General features: G+C 52.3%; 11 protein-coding genes across 11 annotated transcripts; 6 read left to right on the top strand and 5 right to left on the bottom strand.

Moving 5' to 3' along the window:
• Positions 1 to 208: 208 nt before the first annotated feature.
• SNOG_05433 (hypothetical protein) lies at positions 209 to 2035 on the top strand (the record flags this gene model as incomplete). Its single annotated transcript, XM_001795786.1, has 1 exon — positions 209 to 2035. One exon carries the CDS (start codon positions 209 to 211, stop codon positions 2033 to 2035), a length of 1827 nt encoding a protein of 608 aa, XP_001795838.1.
• A 386-nt stretch (positions 2036 to 2421) lies between these two features.
• SNOG_05434 (hypothetical protein) lies at positions 2422 to 3291 on the bottom strand (the record flags this gene model as incomplete). The annotated part of the gene is made up of 3 exons (XM_001795787.1): positions 2422 to 2813; positions 2872 to 3127; positions 3169 to 3291. The coding sequence occupies 3 exons, from the start codon at positions 3289 to 3291 to the stop codon at positions 2422 to 2424; spliced, it is 771 nt and encodes a 256-aa protein (XP_001795839.1).
• A 1-nt stretch (position 3292) lies between these two features.
• On the top strand, positions 3293 to 3804 carry SNOG_05435 (hypothetical protein; the record flags this gene model as incomplete). Its single annotated transcript, XM_001795788.1, has 3 exons — positions 3293 to 3348; positions 3395 to 3438; positions 3560 to 3804. The coding sequence occupies 3 exons, from the start codon at positions 3293 to 3295 to the stop codon at positions 3802 to 3804; spliced, it is 345 nt and encodes a 114-aa protein (XP_001795840.1).
• On the bottom strand, positions 3480 to 4959 carry SNOG_05436 (hypothetical protein). Its single transcript, XM_001795789.1, has 5 exons — positions 4756 to 4959; positions 4633 to 4709; positions 4440 to 4587; positions 4278 to 4386; positions 3480 to 4197 (listed from the first exon to the last, which is right to left on the bottom strand). Exons 1-5 carry the CDS (start codon positions 4843 to 4845, stop codon positions 4082 to 4084), a joined length of 540 nt encoding a protein of 179 aa, XP_001795841.1. The 5' UTR covers positions 4846 to 4959; the 3' UTR covers positions 3480 to 4081.
• Positions 4960 to 5161: 202 nt separating this feature from the next.
• Positions 5162 to 6914, top strand: SNOG_05437 (hypothetical protein; the record flags this gene model as incomplete). Its single annotated transcript, XM_001795790.1, has 4 exons — positions 5162 to 5198; positions 5251 to 5461; positions 5507 to 6016; positions 6068 to 6914. 4 exons carry the CDS (start codon positions 5162 to 5164, stop codon positions 6912 to 6914), a joined length of 1605 nt encoding a protein of 534 aa, XP_001795842.1.
• A 1359-nt stretch (positions 6915 to 8273) lies between these two features.
• Positions 8274 to 8691, top strand: SNOG_05438 (hypothetical protein; the record flags this gene model as incomplete). The annotated part of the gene is made up of 2 exons (XM_001795791.1): positions 8274 to 8523; positions 8579 to 8691. The coding sequence occupies 2 exons, from the start codon at positions 8274 to 8276 to the stop codon at positions 8689 to 8691; spliced, it is 363 nt and encodes a 120-aa protein (XP_001795843.1).
• Positions 8692 to 9261: 570 nt separating this feature from the next.
• On the bottom strand, positions 9262 to 11836 carry SNOG_05439 (hypothetical protein; the record flags this gene model as incomplete). The annotated part of the gene is made up of 5 exons (XM_001795792.1): positions 9262 to 9859; positions 9907 to 10123; positions 10170 to 11506; positions 11556 to 11686; positions 11741 to 11836. 5 exons carry the CDS (start codon positions 11834 to 11836, stop codon positions 9262 to 9264), a joined length of 2379 nt encoding a protein of 792 aa, XP_001795844.1.
• Positions 11837 to 12739: 903 nt separating this feature from the next.
• SNOG_05440 (hypothetical protein) lies at positions 12740 to 13160 on the top strand (the record flags this gene model as incomplete). The annotated part of the gene is made up of 2 exons (XM_001795793.1): positions 12740 to 12895; positions 13071 to 13160. The coding sequence occupies 2 exons, from the start codon at positions 12740 to 12742 to the stop codon at positions 13158 to 13160; spliced, it is 246 nt and encodes an 81-aa protein (XP_001795845.1).
• Positions 13161 to 14079: 919 nt separating this feature from the next.
• Positions 14080 to 15124, top strand: SNOG_05441 (hypothetical protein; the record flags this gene model as incomplete). The annotated part of the gene is made up of 3 exons (XM_001795794.1): positions 14080 to 14148; positions 14189 to 14400; positions 14566 to 15124. 3 exons carry the CDS (start codon positions 14080 to 14082, stop codon positions 15122 to 15124), a joined length of 840 nt encoding a protein of 279 aa, XP_001795846.1.
• Positions 15125 to 15529: 405 nt separating this feature from the next.
• Positions 15530 to 16727, bottom strand: SNOG_05442 (hypothetical protein; the record flags this gene model as incomplete). Its single annotated transcript, XM_001795795.1, has 5 exons — positions 15530 to 15604; positions 15653 to 15786; positions 15949 to 16084; positions 16143 to 16351; positions 16379 to 16727. The coding sequence occupies 5 exons, from the start codon at positions 16725 to 16727 to the stop codon at positions 15530 to 15532; spliced, it is 903 nt and encodes a 300-aa protein (XP_001795847.1).
• A 660-nt stretch (positions 16728 to 17387) lies between these two features.
• Positions 17388 to 18544, bottom strand: SNOG_05443 (hypothetical protein; the record flags this gene model as incomplete). The annotated part of the gene is made up of 4 exons (XM_001795796.1): positions 17388 to 17549; positions 17598 to 17652; positions 17931 to 18123; positions 18187 to 18544. The coding sequence occupies 4 exons, from the start codon at positions 18542 to 18544 to the stop codon at positions 17388 to 17390; spliced, it is 768 nt and encodes a 255-aa protein (XP_001795848.1).
• Between the last annotated feature and the right edge of the window lie 120 nt (positions 18545 to 18664).

Here is an 18664-nt window from a genome sequence, read left to right on the forward strand (position 1 = left end):
CGTTCTTGCACAAAGCGGCAGACAGCGCGAGGCTATTGGTTGATCTGAACCAGTACGACAAGAATCACCCAGACATACCCGCATATAACTTCAAAGGGTCTGGCTGCCTTACGAAATACACGAACCACCTCAACCCACACGAAATTTCCGACTGAAGATCTCGGCGAGCATCTCTCAGCACATATCCCTGAGTGCATCTAGTACAACCATGCCAGCGTTACGACGAAGCTACACGTACAGCACACTTCCTCAAGGCGATGTCTTCCGATATCTTGTCCTTCAACCTGGTGTTAAGGATGATCCTCTTGTCTGCAATTTGCAGACTGATGCTATATCTAACGCAGAGTATGACGCTGTGTCATATGTCTGGGGCACTTCGGTGCGCGATCATCACATTAAGTGCGACGATCATGATCTCATGATCACCGAAGCTTTGTCCAAAGTTCTGAAGCGAGTTCGACTACCCGACAAACCTCGAGCGCTCTGGGCAGACAGCATATGCATCAATCAAGATAACCCACAAGACAAAGGACATCAAGTTGGCCTAATGGGTAAAATCTACCGATTCGCGAAAAGCGTCTTGATATACATTGGTTCAGATGATGATAGCCACGGGCCAGCTGTGATTTCACTGCTGGAAGACGTCAATCAAATGATTGAGGATACATGCCAACAAATTGATATGTCATGGAATTCTTTTCCAGAAGATTCAGCAGAAGAGACACCTTTCTGGAGGGATCCTCGATGGAACTCGCTTCACGTTTTTGTGAGTCAAAGCTGGTTTGATCGCGCGTGGGTCGTCCAAGAAGCAGCATTAGCGCATCGCGCTCAAGTGATCTGGGGTCAAAGCCTACTTGAATGGGAAAAGTTGATGCGTCTTTACATCTGGTTCACCACGCGTGGTGGCCAAATCTACTACGGCAAAGGATTCGACTCAGTCCAGATAAATGCGCATCTGGATGTGTACCTGGAGACCCACAAAGACTTTGGCCGAGCCTTCTACACCCAAATGTCATGGGGAAAATTGTCGATACTGCGAACATTGAATTGTGCAAAAGAACTAGATGTCAGCAATCAGCGTGACCGAATATACGCCTTCATGGCACTGCCTCAGGTCGCCGAACAGCTTGTTCAGATACAGTTACGGCCGGACTACTTCGCCCCATACTTGAAGACATATCATCGTTTTGCTGAAGAGTACATACGAGCATCCGGAAGTACGGAGCTACTAGACTATGTCAGCCACGACGAGGAATCCCTAATAAGTGGTACTGCATCTTGGGTACCACGTTGGGACATATGCACATGGTCGCTCAGTCCGTCATCCTCAGCATCGTCTGGAATACGATCCCGCACTTTCTCTACCCCTGAACCACTCATTACTGAGAGTGAACTCCTGAAGGTTCGAGGTGTAGTCGTTGATATCGTACACTATGCGTCCGACGTTTTCGACTGGGATACAACAACTTCAGAATCTCTGAAAAGCGTCTGGGACACTGTGATGTTAGCCCAGACAGATTCACCATACGGTTCACTGTCATACCGACTGGACGCATTCCTTGATGCGCTAAGCAGTGGCATTTACGATGGCGAGCGGTCTCAATGGCGACGAGCCCGCCAACGCTTTAGAGTGGAAGTACTGCTCAAGCAAAACCCAGGCGATAGGCAGCACTCAAAAGGTGATTCGATCATGGCTGAGACAGACGATACCATCGACCTCTACTTCGATAAGGTCCGATCACGAGTTCACAACCGCCGAATTGTCCTCACGCAGCGTGGATATCTTGGCCTAGCTCCGCTCCCTGCGCGAGAGGGAGACTCTTGCGCTCTCATATTTGGTTGCGCAAAACCGTGCCTGCTGCGAAAGGCAGAACAAGACTTGAGTTACCAGTTAATAGGTGCAACGACGCTCATAGGCAAAGATTGGTACGAAGAAGAGGACGGTGGAGTGAGCTTTATGGATACACTGGGTGAGGATGATAGTCGAGAATGGGTGGACTGGGATGTGGAAGAGCAGGACATTTATTTGTGTTGATGTAAAGACCGAAGCTGCACGACAGAGACACCAATTCTTTTTGCCAATTTTTTCGACACCTTGCGCTTCCCCGCCTATTCCTTTCTGCAATCATCCGAGTAATAACGTCACTAGCAAATCAAAGCACAAAAAGAACCTTGAAAATACTTCGCATCTCTTGGATTCGATTCTAACTGTCTTTTCTACGAACACATCCCCAGCCAAACACAAAGTCAGCACTTCTACAGCACTGGAAATTATCGGTATAATGCTTTAAAACGCCCAGCCCTAACATAACTGTTGGTATATCATGCTTCCACCACCTCATCTTGCAAGCCTATCAAAAGCCCATCTCCATCGCCGTCATCGTATTACAAACATGCCATCCTCATCCGCGTTCCAACGCTTTACATCAATCCGGGGAATCCGCCAAAGCTGTTGATCGCCGCGCTAGCCGGGAAGCTGTTCACACCGCACAGGCAGCTGCAAGAGCAAGCGGAGCCCTGACCGTCCTGGCCCTGTCCGCCAACGACCGCGGGGGGTGCGCCGGCAGCGGGAGGAGCACCAGGAGCAGCAGAGTGCGTAGCCATGCCGCCAGCCTCGACGGTGACGGTGGTGGGGGCGGCGGCCGCGCCGGGGTCGACGTTCTGCAGACCGCCGGGGGTGAGGGAGGTGCCGTTTGTGGAGACGGCGAGGGCCTTGAAGTCGGCCATTGTCTTGTCGCCGGTGGTGGCGGCGTTGATGCTGAAGACCATGCCCTTGCCGCAGTGGATGCCGTTTTGTTGTTTGCAGTAGAACCCTGAACATATCATTAGTCTCAGGTACCATGTGGAGGGGGTGGTTAGGGGAGAACGTACAGAGAGCCTCCTCGGTCTCAACGGTCATGTTCCAGGTGACACCGGGCTTGCCCTCGGGGTTGGCCATGAAGCCGGAGTCCATGCCTCCGTCCATCTTTCGGCACGGGTCGGCGAAGGTGGATTGGGTGACGGTGTGGTTCTTCTGCATGAATTGGAACATGACGACGTCGCCGACCTTGGCGGTAATGGACTCGGGGGTGTAGAGAAGAGCTGGTGCCATTCCCGTCGCTACGGGCGTGAGGCCACCAACGACGACCTTAGGAAAGTTGTTAGGTTGATGTCGTGTTTGATGCTAAGATGGCACTTACGGTGGTGTGTGGCTGGGCCTTCAGCGGCAGCGGGTGCAAGGTTCATGACCTTCATGTCGCCCTGAGCAGCAGCGAGGCTGGCCGCGACGGATAGTGCTGCAAAGTACTTCATTATGACTAAGGTTTTGCTAGTTGTTTGTGTCGTAAAAAAGGGTTTGGTTGAAAGAATGTAAGTGCCTGCACTGCAAGCAATAGAATGTACTGTGAAGAAGTAGTGTAAAGGACAGAAAAGGCACTACAAATGAGCCGGCTCGAGACAGTAATACGTAGAAGAGGAAGAACGAAAGTGGAACCGGGACAGTTATGAGGCAAGAATGGATGGAACGGAAGTGGTCTGCCTGGGACATCCGCAGCTATAAATCTACGCATAAAATTGACAGCGGGCCAGCAGGCCGCCCACACGGCGAAACATGACATTCTGGGCACTGCGCATGCACTGCAGAAACAGCTGCAGGTCCTGCAAGAATCAACAGATTGTGACGATGCGCAAGCAGGGCCAGGGTCGGATGAAGCCCGAACTGTTGTAGATGGGTTCGAGGTTTGTCGCGGTACTGTCGCAGATCCGTCTCGCTTACGCCTAGTCACCCCAAATGCGGTAATCCAAGATCTTAACACCCCGATTTAACTATTGGCATACCCTGAGCGTTGAGGCTGGAAGACTTTTCGCCGCATGAACATGGCTAGACTGGTCATCTCGCTGCCTTGGGTTCCGAGCGTTGTGAGGCACGAACTGTTAACGGTTGCGGAGGGCGCCACACTAGGCGAGCGGTCATGAGCGTTTCATTGGTTGATCACCCGTCAGGACCCAGCCACGATGTTTCTCCTGGTTTGCAAAATGTCGAAAGCCGTTCGACCCGTTGTCGGTCAATGGCACTGTACACGTGGTTCTCGACAAGGGTCCATCACTGCTGCTTTGGCGGTGTGTTTTTGGGCACCTGTTGCTGTCCCGCGTGCAATCCCGTGTAGTAGCCAGCATAGTACCAGGACATCATGATGTTCCTGAGATTCTCATCTTGCACTGTCTTACGTCAGAGCGTTTCCTGTCAATGTTTCTTCGAATCTCTTGGCCGGGCCAAGAAATCGATGCGAGGAACATACCTGTGCCGAGCAGAGCCTGTGGCATTGAGGCTGCATGAGCCCCTTCCTGCCGCGCCGGATCGTCAATGGCGACCGTCTGGGTCTGTTGCGGCTGTGATGGATGCGGTGCCTAGTATGTGTCAGACAGGGTTCGGTAAGTGGCACTGCGCGATGATCTCGTACCTGCTGCGGTGATTCTGCTTGGACGAGATGCTCGACATTGTTGCCATCCTCGTGGGTCATGTCGGTATCTGGCTGATCCGCGTCGCCATTGGTCTCTGCAACGGCTCCAGATGAGGTCTCAGCTTCATCGAGGTACTCCCCATGATCCCTGAAAATGTCAACATGTGCTGATGTGCTAAACTTGTCAACTCACTCTCGCAATTCTTTGAGCTCTTCTTCGCTCAAGGCATCCTCCAGTCGCTTCCCGGACTTGTGGATGCTGTGATACTTCTGCTCATGGTTAAACAATGATTGAATCGATGATTGAAGATCCTACCTCATACTCCTTGACAGTCTCGTCCCATGATTTGATGAGATAGGAATCGTCCCAGGCGTTGCGGTCATTCATGTCAATGCCTGGAGCCATGTTGGGCGAGCTCGCGCGTGTTCAAATAGGTAGGCGGCTATGGTGCGAAACAAGTCGAGCTTGGTGAGTCGACGGTGTTTATTCAAGGTTGGTGCAGTCTATGGAGTGATTGGTATAGTACAGGATGGTCAGATGCGCGATCTTTGTTGTTTTGATGATGTGTTTAGCTGATCGGGTTCGCGGTTCCTAATGTCGAGGCGCCTTGGCGCGCATTCACTAGCGGCAGAAAAGTTACATGTCCAAGCTCCCGCGTCAACTTTTCTCACCCACGACGGATTGCGCCTTGACACCAACAAAACACGCAAATAACCGAACAATGGCTGCCGAAGACACCAAAGGAAAGAAGCGCAAGAGTGAGTGACTTTGTAGCTTAATTGATGCATATCTGCTGACGCGCGTGTGTAGGCGCGCAAGATGCTGCGCCCAAGGCGAAGAAGCCCAGAAAGTCGGACGATGTCGCTGCCACGACCAAGCCCGCAAAGGCTGCCAAAGCCGCGCCCGTAGCAACTGTCACAAAGACGGTGACCAAGACCACCCGAGGCAAAGCTGCGCGCAAGGAAGCTGCCGACTTCATGTCTGAGGACGAAGCCGCCGCTGAGCCCTGTCGAGGAGACGGGTGACAGAGGTAGTGAAGGTCACCAAGAGCAAGAAGAAGAGCAAGGCCGCCCGCAGACACCAATGGCGACGCCCCCGAGCCTGCTGCGCCTGCGCCAGAAGTCTCAAAGCCAAAGAAGCAGAGCAAAAAAGCCAAGGCGGTCGAGGCTGAAGAAGCGCCCGTTGTTGACGCGCCCAAGGAGAAGACCAAGCCCGCAAAGAAGGGAAAGAAGGAGAAGGCCGAGCCTGCGCCAGTTGTCGAAGAAGTGGCCACCAAAGAAGTCGTCGTTGAAGCGCCCGCCAAGAAGACGAAGAAGGCCAAGGGCGGGAAGAAGGTCGAGGAGGAGCCCGTTGAGGAGGTCGTTGAGGAAGTGGTAGAGGGCGACATTCCTGAGGACGACCAGACTGCCGCTCTTCTCGCTGGTTTTGAGAGTTCCGACGACAGCGACGACCCGGAGAACGACCTGAACTTCGACGATGATGCCCCAGTCCCTAAGCTTAACAAGAAACAACGGACCGCACTCGAGAAGGCTACCCAAGGTGCCCGATCAAATGAGCCTGGTGTTGTCTATGTCGGGTACGTGCATCTTCATTCATCTGCGCCATCACTGAACTAACATCTGTACAGTCGTGTGCCCCGCGGTTTCTTCGAGCCTCAGATGAAGAAGTATTTCTCTCAGTTCGGCCGGGTCACGCGCCTCCGACTCTCGCGCAACAAGAAGACCGGTGCCTCCAAGCACTACGACCTTCGTCGAGTTCCAGTCCACCGAAGTCGCCGACATCGTTGCGACGAACTATGGACTCGTACCTGCTCTTCGGCCATATCCTCAAGTGCAGAGCTTATTCCCGCCGACCAGGTCAACGAGAACCTTTTCAAGGGTGCTGGTGAGCGATTCAAGGTCGACCCTCGCAATAAGAAGGCCGGTCTCCAGATGGAACGCGGCGTTGAGCGAGCACAGTGGGAGAAGCGTGTTGAGCACGAGAACAAGAGGCGCACAGGCAGGAGCAAGGCCCTGAAAGAGGAGTTTGGCTACGAGTTCAACGCACCCGCACTGAAAGGAGTCGACGCAGTGCCCAAGCACCTGACGAATGGAGATGCTCCACAGCTCACCGAGGCGCCAGTCGAGGAGACCCCAGTGAAGGGCAAGAAGGGCAAGAAGGCCGCAAAGGTCGACGTTGAACAGCAACCCATAGCCATCGAGGCAGATCTCCAAGCCGAGATTGCTGCTAACGTCGGCGCACCTACTCCAGAGAAGAAGGCGACTAAGGGCAGGAAACGCAAGTCCGACGTTGCTGCCGAGACTGTCGCTGGAGCGGAAGAGCCTGTGGTCGCAGAAGTCACCGTCAAGAGCAAGAAGGCCAAGAAGGAAACCAACCCCGCTGTTGTCGCTGACGAGACACCCGAGAAGAAGCGCAAGGCGAAGGTCGAGCAAGACGTCGCTAAACCAAAGAAGGCTAAGAAGGCCAAGGCCTAAGCTTCTTTACACTTTCTATCAAGGTTGTTTGCTCGACGTGCTGTGTCAGCCTCGTTACGGATACACAAAAATAGGGTTTAGCTGGGTGTTTGTTAGCATAGCGGCGGGACTTCTTTACCATTGACCAACGTGGATGTGGGCAATGTACCGGATCTTCATGGGGGGCATGCGGCCATGTTCACGATTTATACCAAAATGACATGACACTTTTCTTCTTCCTCTCAATCACTCTTCTTCATGCTGACATTAGGATCGTGCGAGTATTGCAACCTAGAACTAGGGAGATAGCTGAGCGGTGGAAGACGAAACTGTTAAGTCAAGTCTCACTCTTCGGTTCTTGCCACGTAACTACTGGATTATGTCGGTGTGACACTGTGTTGTTGATCGTGCTGATCTATGTACTTGGTACCGTGGTACAGATGATGTGAAGGATTAATATGTCTCGGGGAGTAGGCAATATGGAGGAAAAGAGAACTGGCTTGTTTGGTAATGAGTAGAGGAGCTCCAAGAAGTACTAAAGCTATATGATGAAGTACGACTGAGATTACATTTATCCTTCAGTCAAGACTGTCGGGAAGAAGTCAAAAAAAGACAGTGCTGCATCCAGTCTTCTCCTATTGGCCTTTCGTTGACTTAAAAAGTGAGGTTTATTGAAACTTCTTGTTAGCTTGCTAAAAACTTACCAACTTACTTAAGAACCCCTACTTTTCGTTCACTATGAGAAGTAAGATGTTACACGTACGATGAAATGCTTAGCTCGTTCCCGGAAAGTCGAACCCCGCACGAGGCTAGAATATTGTCAAATCTCTTCAGCAGATCTCAACTATATGTAAGGCTGAGCACTATGTATTTGTCATGCCTGACTATGATGCCATGTACCAGAATTGACATAAGTAGTTTCTTGCCAGCTACACTGAATACATTCTGGTGTCAAGTGCTCTCGACCTGGGCGCAGCAGTATGCGGCCTCAAAGTGTCAATGAATGAGGTCGTGCCATTCATTAATATCAGCAGGGTGGCCAGCAGTAGTGGATCAGGGAAGGGCCACTTAGAGACCGGTAACATATGCTGCACACCCTTGCTAGCGGTTGCCTGGTTGCCTGGTGGGCGTCAGTCACAGAGCCGCAAAAGGCCACAGACCGGAGAGCTAACCCGATTCACATGTGGTCTTCATTATACATATGTCAACCCTTTCCTTCAGCGCAAAAGGAAGGGCATCGGTCGCAATACACTGACTACATTTGACCTCGGAGAACACCTGCACATCGTCTGATTGTCGTTTCTCCCTAAATATTTCATGGTACTCACACCTGGGCAACCTTACAGCGCTGTATCGCAGTCAGCACGTGACCTTCTGGCCATGACCTCGCCCCTAAGATTGCTCCTCGCATGCGGCCTAGCCGTCTGCACCTATGCAGCACCACTACCACACCCAGCAATACCAAGCACAACCGAAGCGCGACCAATCACATCCACCTCAGCCTCGTCTACCTGGTCAAATGAAGCCATCTTCACTCTGATTGGTGTCATCGTCGCAATCACTGGCATTCTCGTCACTCTCCTGCTCTCTTTCTCAAAGTTACGCGAATGGATTAGCTACCCTTTCAAGTGTGAGCAAACTCTTCCGGCATACATACGGCATTGTCTAACATAGTTATGATGCAGATTGCATCAAACGCAACCAACAACGCTCGATGCGTTCACTCCAAAACGACGTTGAAGAGTGGCTCGAATTCAGGCAATGGTCTAATCTTCGTCGTGGTCGAAATGCTTTATGATTCACGCATTATCAATATTTTGCCATTATTCGGGTACCCATTAAGACTTCAAGGAGAATGCAAGGATCGGACTGCCCTTCGCTCCTACTGCTTGAGAACTACGAGGCCGGGCTAGAGGCGCGTGCCCTATACAAGAGGAGCAAATGTTCGGATTTGCGGAGCAGTGAAAAACAGTGTACTGAGAGCTGCACTAGATAAGAAGTACTGATAAAGAAAATTGATATTGTACATATGTAATGTAGGCATCAATCTTCGTCACTAGTCCTCATTTCCTAGGAACAATTTCCTACCACGTCAAACCAATGTGCCATAGCATCAACGCTTCACAAATACCACTACCAAAATCCTTCACATTCGCACGCAAAACAAAGACAGTCCGACCCAATCTTGGATTGGCTCGACACATCACGAATGTTCCCCTAACTCCAACAGCTCTCCATCACCAAGGGACTAACGAATGGAAGTTTGATAATAATTCATTTTCTTCATGTAATCGTCTACACTACATCGCCTCAAACCACTAATGCTACAACCATCCAACCTCATCACCCAGACAATCCTTCAGCCCGCTTAACTCGTTCCACTGACAGCCAACTTCATCAGATGGTCCATAAACGTCTGCAAGCTAACATCATCCGTGAAGATCGTCTGCGCAGTCTGCGCAACACCGCCATAGGTGCTCGTCTGATGTGTGGTACTGGGATTGAGCTTCGACAGCAAGAAACGCGCCTGCGAACCACCCGCATCACAAACAATGAATCGCGGCAACGGGAATCGGTCCTGGATGAGGTCTTTGGCATCTTCCTTGGGCGCCTCGAGTAGCGTGCGGAAGTTCTCGTAACCCTCTTGATCCTGGTAGCCCGCTTTCCGCCACTCAGCCATGGTCTCGCCGTGGAAGATGAGGATGTGGAAGAAGGTGTCGAGAAGGAGGACGGTTTCCGATTGAATGGATGCCGAGTCGAGAAGCACGGGCTGACCGCCTTCGTGGTCGAAGCCGTAGCTGTCGAGTGTGGGCTGGATCATGACGAGGGAATTGCCGACGTCCTCGTGGTTCAGAACGTGGCGGTAGAAAGCGGTCTCATCGGGCGAGTTGTTGAAGACCTGCAAGAATTGTGATCGGCGCAGATGGAACATGAACTGTGGGTACAGCGTGAAGTTCTTCTCGAGCCTGGAACAGTTAGCGTGGTGTTTCGAAAGATGCCAAATTCCACATACCTGAAAGATGATGGGTCGTCCTTCCTGTACTCAGCGAATCGCGAGCAGAGTCGGATGAGCATGCGGTCGACCCATCGCAAGACATCTGGACCGTCGTCCACCTCGGCCTTGAACACGGCTATTCTCGACATGAGCACAGCAGCGGCTTCTTGGTCGAAAGATTGCGCGAGCGCGGGATCGCCAGAAGGACCGCTCATGGGACGGGAGACGGTAGTCACTGACGTTGTTAGTATCAAAGATAAGCCGTAGAATGGACGACTTACCCCTCAAGTGCATTTGTCCAGAGGAATGCTGGTAGTATGTAAGGAATTGCATGATGGCCTGCGGCGCACCACCGGTCATCCCACTCGGTCCACCCTGTCCAGCAATCTCGAAGTAGATACCATAGCTGGCTTCTGGGTCGATACCGCACATCTTCCAGGCGCAAGTGTTGCCGATACCGCACTCGGTCTCGCCCACATTGACAGACTTCTTGTTGAGAGACACAGCGTGTCCAATGAGACCGGTGACCTTCAACTCCTTGGTGGTCAGAACCTCCATCTCGGCGTTGAAGCCCATGAGCAGGTTGTCGTCGGCGTCCTTGTTGAAGACGCGAGCAAACGACTGCTTGTACATGGAGGATGTGAAGCTATCCGTCAAGATCATATGGCCACCAGTCGTGTTGGCCAAACCCCTCATTTCGAGTAGACCGACCTGGTCCAGACATCCGGCGAAAATGTCGACAATGTGGCCATTTGTCGAGACGCGCTTGGCAAGAGTCTCGTAGAACTTGAGCGCCTTCTTGTAGTACTTGATGTTGTCGCGGTCGATGTCGTGGTGCGATCGGATGGGCTCACGGAGCTCTGGTCCGACAACCATACCGGGCCCCTCTGTCGCTGGGCCACCGGCGAACAACATGATGCGGGCGCCTGTGTTCACAAAGTTGCTCGCCTCGAGAAGGCCAGAAGCCACACTCAGCGCGACACCGGTGCATCGCAGCGCACGCTTGTCGTTTGCGACTGGCCAAGGATCCCGCTGAAGTGACTCGAGAACGTTGGTCAACTGGAATTCGCATTGACCGACAGGGAGGATGAAGCGCATTGCAGCAGTGGGAGGGGCGCCACCGGGCTGTCCCGGCTGTGCCTGCATGCCGGGACGAGGGGCTGCCATCTGGCCCAGGCCGATCATAGTCTGCACCTGTTTGGTGGAGTAGTCTTTGTTTCCGCGGAAGACGTACGACTTGGCGCATTCGGTGTAGCCGAGCTCGTGGACTTGAGTCTGGTATGTGTCAGCGATCAATGCCTTCAATCCAATGCTCATCCTACCATTGTGCCGTATGTGATCAAACCAACGAGGGCGTATGCGTGGCAACAGGCTCAAGCTCATGATGATGGAGTCCTTGAGCGCCTTCAAGCTATCCTCTTCCTGGCACGTGTCGATGACGAATATGAAGATGGGGGCGCATCTCGCGGGCTTGGGGAGACGGTACTCGATGGTGGTGCTGCTCGGGTGCAGCTCGGGCGGGATCTGTTCCTGCGAGATGTCCTTGTAGTGGGGTGGGAGCTGGTTGCGGTTGAGGCAGAACGGGCATATCCAGACGCGGGCGCGCATATCAACCTGACTGAAGTCTTCTTAGCAGTCGCATATACTCTCATCCCCACTGAGCATACCAGTATGGGTTGAGCACACCCTTGCAGGGCGCCCGGCACACGACGGGCTCATACTGCAGCAATGGCGTGTCTGTCTTCTCCTTCAGGGGCGTGTAAAGAGCACCAATGGGTACAACGAGGCGCGAGGCTTCCTGTAGCACCTGTCAGCGTGCGTCCCGTGACATGGATGCTGCTTGCCGGCATACCATGCGCGAGCTGGGAAATGTGTTCCAGCTGAGGCGGACACCGTCCCGATCCTCAACATCGCTCCACGTATCCTTCATTGCCTCGAAGTCGGCCATCTTGTGGTGGTATTAGGGAGGGTTGGCGGTGGTGGGAGTGGTGCTGGTGGGATAGTCTGCGCCCACGGATGGAATTGGCGGGGCGGTGAGGGAGCTCGCGAGGACAGGAGGGAAGGCGCGAGAGTACAGAGGAAGGCACACAATCAACAACGTGTCCGCTACCACTCGTCTCTCAAGGCTGCAGCTGTGATTGAAGTCGCTACGGTGTCGCGGCGCTGAGTTGCGGCCAGATTCCAAGGTCCAACATTCCTTGCGCTAGCGACCCAATCGAGACTAGCCCAATGCCCAAGCTCCGAATTTCCTCAAAACTCTCGATTTTCACGCTCCTCTCTTCTCTTCTCATCACCGCCAGCACAACAAACACTACTTAACGGCAGACTCGATTTTTCAATGACGAGCCTGTTTTCGCGCTGCGCGTAGAGGAGAGCAGGCCCATGGCTGGGCGCCCGATCTGGATACACTCGTTCCGAGTACACTGAGAGATTGGGAATCAGCAGAGGTCACATACATTCGCGCATTATCAATGCTGTCTTCAACAATCGTGCTGTATTGAAGCAGCGTGCTTTTAATTGAGTCCACGTGCATTGAGCTTTGTGAACACGCAACGTTGAAGCAGACGACCACTCGTCACCCATTGTCCATCAACCACTTCCAAAGTTCATGGATGCGTCGCATGCTCACGTGTGCAGATGGGTGAAATGATCGTCATGTGATCGCGTTACGGCTTCGCATGCCAGTAAAGGCAGTTGCGACCGTCGCACCTTCCCGGCTCTTCCCCACGTCATTTTGGCGGGGCATCTCATCGTACTTGGGCTTACGACATCAACAAACTACATATTGAGTAGCATTCAGCGTTCGCAATAAAATATCGTCTTCAGCTTGCATCTTCTTCCAATCGCAATTATGACGATTACAGACCCAGAACAATACCCCCTCCCACCAACTAACAATGTACCCAACAATCCACTCCCCGCCCTAGTCTACCGCAACGTCCTTCCCACCCCATACACTTCCGAATCTGCAAAACAGCTCTGCGAAAGCCATGGCTGGGAGAAACGCGTATGCCCAACTCGCATCCTGACGAACCGCTTTATTCACACTTCATGACAGGGCGAATGGGGCACGATAACAAACGCCCATTTCCATCCGAATACACATGAATGTTATGGTATCCAGTCCCAACCTATTCGTTACTCCACTTCCTTGCTCTTCGTCTAATGCGCAAGCCGTGAAGCTATCATACAAGGCTCATCCCGCCTCGTCCTCGGCCGTCCCAGACCTATCGACGGTGTCGAAGGCAAAGGAGGCGTGGAATTCGACGTGAGCACAGGCGACGTCGTTGTCGTGCCTGCCGGCGTGTCGCATCGTAGCCTGACGAGTGAGGGCGGATACAGGTACATTGGCGTTTATCCTGAGGCACGTACGAACATGGAAATTTGAGGAGAGGCTACTGACGTTCGATAGACCGCACCCAAGTGGCGCAATTTGTACTGCAGGGGCGAAGAAGAGATTGAGAATTTGAAGAAGGAGATAAGGGCTGTGGGGGTGCCAGAGCAGGATCCGGTGTATGGAGTGGATGGGCCGTTGGTGAGGATTTGGAGAGAGGCTGAGAGAAGGGAAAGTGAGAATGAGATTTCTCCCGTTGTTCCTCACGCCTTCTCCGTCACTCACAGGTCTCGCCTCTGATCTTTGGCACTTCAATCAGATAAGAGATGCATCCAGAACCATGTTCTCTTTGCGCTCATTGGACGTCCCATTCCGCATTTCTCAGCGTCTCAGCTTGTCAGCAAAAGGAGGTCCATCGATAGACTTCCTATCTTTGATCAACCTGTATGTGGATGCTCGTATATGCACAGAACAAAACGATTGCTAGATGTTGGACGATCATCAATATGTGGACCGCGCCACGGAGCACGTTCCATCCTATCACACACATCCCACAACATGTTCAGAAGCTCAGCATACAGTCCCGAGAAACGCACACTCGGAGCCATGACCGATCCTCCCGTTGCATAGTTCACCTTCGCGTCCTCGCGTGGTGTTTGCCCACTTGGCGCATAGATTGCCACTATGGGGTGAGTCGGGTATATGCACGCAATACAACCATTACTGTGGGCTGCGAGCGTTAGGTACTCCGCAGATTCCTACCCAGATAAGCGTACATAAGTCTTCTCCCGTCCTTCCCAGGAGGGACCTATTGTCCGTCAAGTCCAACCCCCGTTTTCGTCCTTCCTACGACCATTATGGTTCGTTCCCTAGCCATCGCCGTCTCGCTTCTCGCCTGCCAAGCCGCTGCGCATACCTTCATTTGGGTATGGTTAGCCCTGTTTCTACTACTGCTTTTCTGACCAGGCTATGCAGGGCGTCTACGTCAATGGCATCGACCAAGGCACCGGCAAAGGCATTCGTACCCCAGCATACAACGGCGCGCCTGGCAAAGGCGGATACAACAACGGCCCAGTCAAAGACTTGACCTCGATCGATCTGCGATGCAATGTCATGGGTGACATACAGACATCCGAGACCATCAAAGTCATGCCTGGTGACAATCTGACATTTGATTGGTACGTACTTCATCACTTCTGCGAAACATAGGTTCACGAAGAAAGGCACCACGACTACCGCAACGACACAGACGACATCATCGCCGACAGCCACCACGGTAACATGAATCACAACCTCATGACAATCTCCAACTGACCTCCCCCAGGCCCATCACTAATCTATATCTCCCCTGACCCGCCCACCCCCTCCTCCTTCATCAAACTCTGGCACTCCGGCAAAACCTCCCTCCCCTTCCCCCAGCCCGGGCTCTGGTCCACAACATCCGACATCCGCGCCCACTACGGACACATGAACATGCGCATCCCTGCCGCCCTCAAACCGGGCCCCTACTTGATCCGCGCCGAAATGATCGCCCTGCACGAAGGCGACGTCAGCTACATCGCCAATCCGCGGCGCGGTGCGCAGTTTTACCCGGATTGTGTGCAGATTGAAGTTGTTGGGGATGGGGACGTGGCGTTGCCGAGTGATGGAGTGGGGTTTCCGGGCGCGTATGGGTATGGGGATGAGGGTGTTGTGCATAATGTATTTACTTCCCTTCCTTTTTATGCTCTAAATATCAGGTTGCTAACTGAAGATGAAGGTCTACTGCTCCACCGAAACCCGCCCCTGCGAAAACGTCCACCACGCCTTGCGTCACGGACTACGTTATCCCTGGGCCAACTGTGTGGAGCGGTGCATGGTCGAGCACGACAAGTGTCAGTGTGGGTGCGCCGACGGGAGTGACGACGCATGTGCCATGGAGTACGTGGATTGCGAGTAGCGTGGTTACGAGCGCGAGCTTTGAGGATGTGAAGAGTCAGACGGTTGTGGGGACGAGTGTGTATCAGGCGAGTTGGAGTAGTGTTTATGCGGCGCCGACAAGTGGGGTGGGGAGGTGGTAGAGTAGAGGGAGTAGTGGCAAGAGAATAAGTTACTTGCAAATTTGATGTGCTATGCGTGGCTACTTCGTGTGCGCCTTCCAAAGCGAAAACGCATTGTAGTCCTTAAGTATACGAAAAGTCCCGTGCGAAATCTGTCTCGTCAAACATTCCGCGATATCTCTCGTTGAACTAGACTCTCCCGGGTCTCTCAACTCCACCGCATTCCCAACAGACCAACGTGAATCCTCCTTGTATGCAAGTCCAGCATCTACTTCTTCTGCGCTCCACCCATCTCGACATCGTCATATGCTTTGCGCTTGGTACCTTGCATGCTGTCCATATTCTGTGCTTCGTCAGAAAAGTTACGTCTCGAGAACTGTGTTGTGCGTACCCTATGATGCTGGAGAAGAGACAGGAGCTCCTTCTCATTGAGACCGTCAAGACCGCGGAAATGACCGCGATAGCTGCCGACTATGGCGACGAGCTCCTCACAGCTCAGACTGTCGTGATTGTTGACATGGGGAGCTGCGGAAATTTGCTGTTGTGGCAAGGGAGTACGGTGAGCACTGGAAGTCGGAGTTGCAGGTGGGCTGGGCTGAAAGACGGCGGGAACAATTCCAAGTGTTCTGAGGGTCTCTGGAGAATAATTGTCAGTATGAACTACAAACTTTGCAGGGTATGACTGACCGAGCGAGCGGTACTTGAATTGAAAGACGGCAAATGCGTCTCCATCCTCCTTTCCGTCCACGCTGTCATAATGATACGACTTCCTAGACCTCTTCTGCTGAGGTGCGCCGACACTGGCATCTTTAGCGAGTGAAGACTGACATGTGTAGGAGATTAACTTACTCTCCATGATGGGTCAAGCCAAGGGCATTCACCTTGTTTGCTGGCATGACGCCGAATTTTGCGACACCATGAGCAATGTCAGATGCCTCGACTTTCGAAGCCCTGGCACGAGGCCACCTCATGTTCTTGATGCGATGAATCAGAACCGTAATGGTACCAGCCTTGCTCAGTCTGTCTGCAGTAACCTGATCGAGCTCTCGGTTGTTGCGCTGGTCTAAGATGGGCACAATGAGCATCGATACTAGATTTAAGAGGGAAATTTACTCACCCAAGACGAAAGGAGAGAACACAAAGTTTGACTCGTGCCATCTACCACCAATCTTGGAGCGGACACCTGAAGTCTTGTGACCTCCTGCCTCCTTGAGCTTGCTCAGGCGAGTCAAGGACGAACTGACCTTGGTGCCGTCAAGCCGGATCTCGACTCGAACGCCATAGGTGGCGACAAAACCCTCGAAGAATTGGATCAGGATCTCGAAAGTGCCCTCGGAATGCACTTCTATGTAATTCGTGGCCTGCTTGGGATGGTCGTCGGCATCTGCATCGCTATACTCATCAAGCGGCGCACCGTTTGCGATGACCTTAACTGTCAGACCGGGGATATCTTCGATGACGGCCATGGTGACCTGGCTAGTCGGTGGCGTCGGGTAGTTGTAAAGAAGTGGTGGAGAATAAGAGGTTACGACGCCCAAATATAATCTGGCATAGGCGCTAAAGTGAAGTGAAGCTAGCTTGCTGGTGAGCGGTGAACATGAAGCCAAATGTGCAAGTCGCCTGGAGGTGAAAGACGCTGATCAAACAGCGAGATTCACGGTGATAGCGTACATAGGACTCATGGGACATGCACAATCGAAAAAGGGCGTATCGTAACATTCAGATCGATGGCAACGTATCTGAAGGGTGTTGCGGAGTCTCAGAGGTGAGAATGAGTGATTAAGTGCCAAGCTAGCCACTAGAACACTTACATATGTTGATGAAGAGGATGATGGTATGACCACGCTCAGTTATGAGAGTACGACACCATACAGTATAAACTGACAACCATCATTGAATACATCCTCGCCCAAAAGCCCGCATCAGAGAAAGTGGAGCTTCGAAAAGGTACAAGCGAAAGGTGTTGTATGCTCAGTATAGGCATGATATGTATACCATCTGCATGGTTCAAATGGACATGAACCCGCTTTAGATAGCGTAGGATATACCTCGTTGTTTGCATCGTAATTTTAGCCCATGTCTCTTCTACGAGCATGTATGCCCTGCGTATGAGGTAATGCGCATGCTCAGTCAAGCACAATGACCTCGCTATCCCCACCGCGGCGACGCTTGTGGCTCGGGCCATCGACGATCACGACGTCGTCCTCACCTGCAGTCTCAGCGGAACCGGATCGGGCGCGCTTGTTGTTGGCTTCCTTCTTAATCTTGAGCGCTTCTGCCTCGCGGTTCTTCTCAAGTCAGTAACGCGAAAAGTTCTGATATAGAGGAGAACTTACCTTGTACAGACGTAGGACTTCGCGCGTCTCGTCGTGGTTGAGGTCCTCGATCGGTCTATCTTCGATCGGAAGAGGAGTCGGTTCGCGGGGAATGATGTGGAGAGCCCGAAGCACATCTAAATTGCAAAAGTTAGTACATGCAGTATATGTTCGAAGCTGGAACATGTGTACCTAGAGATCGGTATTTGAAGTTCACAGTGACGAAAGGTCCGTTGCCAATGTAGTCGTAATTGAGCCAGTGGATCTTCATGGGTATGGCGAGATCTATGCTGTCTGAGGTCAGTATATCCGCGAACCATCACGCAAGTCACACTTGTATTGGTTGGAACCTACCCGCCATAGTGTGACTTGGGTTGACCTTTGAAAGCCTTCTCTGGAATCTCGCCGAAGGATTTGCTGTCTCGGAAACCGATCTTGGCCTCGTCTGGTCGTATCTCACGAATGTATTGTAGCTTGGCGGTGATGATCCCCATAGCCTGAATGTCTCTCATTAATCCTTCTCCTACCTGAGGACCGGTGTCTTCGACTGGGTACGGTAAGCATCTTTTCCAGGTCATGGTAAAAAAATGACATGGGAGAACTAGCATACCTAGGTCGAGAGCCTTAAACCGATATTTGTATAACGCATTGGTCGTTTCACCAATGCGAGAGGTAGGTCCTTCGCTGATTTTGCCTTTCGCCTGAAAAAGTTTGGCAGCTTTAATAACGCAGCGTGCCTCATATCGCCGATCCAATGTGGTCTCAAACTTAATATCGCCTGCCGGAAATAGGAAGCCCTCGTCGAACCTAGCTCTGACAGCGAAGTTTACATCAGAGCGGGCTTCGATGTATTTCGTAATGGTGTTCAGCGGAACAGAGCTTTCATCGATATCGTCGTACTCTTGGAGCGGCTGGCCATTAACCAGGATCTCGACGTGAAGTCCGGGGCATGATGGAGGAGTGACCATGCTGAGCTTGAGTAGATGCTTTGTCCTGCTGGAGAGTTGTGGGTAGGGGAGAAGGAGGATGCTGGATGAGCAAAAGTTTCTTGTATTCTGCTGCAGGCCTCCAAACCCGCTAGTAAAACA

This window comes from Parastagonospora nodorum, assembly GCF_000146915.1.
Source record: "Parastagonospora nodorum SN15 chromosome Unknown scaffold_7, whole genome shotgun sequence".
NCBI lineage: Eukaryota > Fungi > Ascomycota > Dothideomycetes > Pleosporales > Phaeosphaeriaceae > Parastagonospora > Parastagonospora nodorum.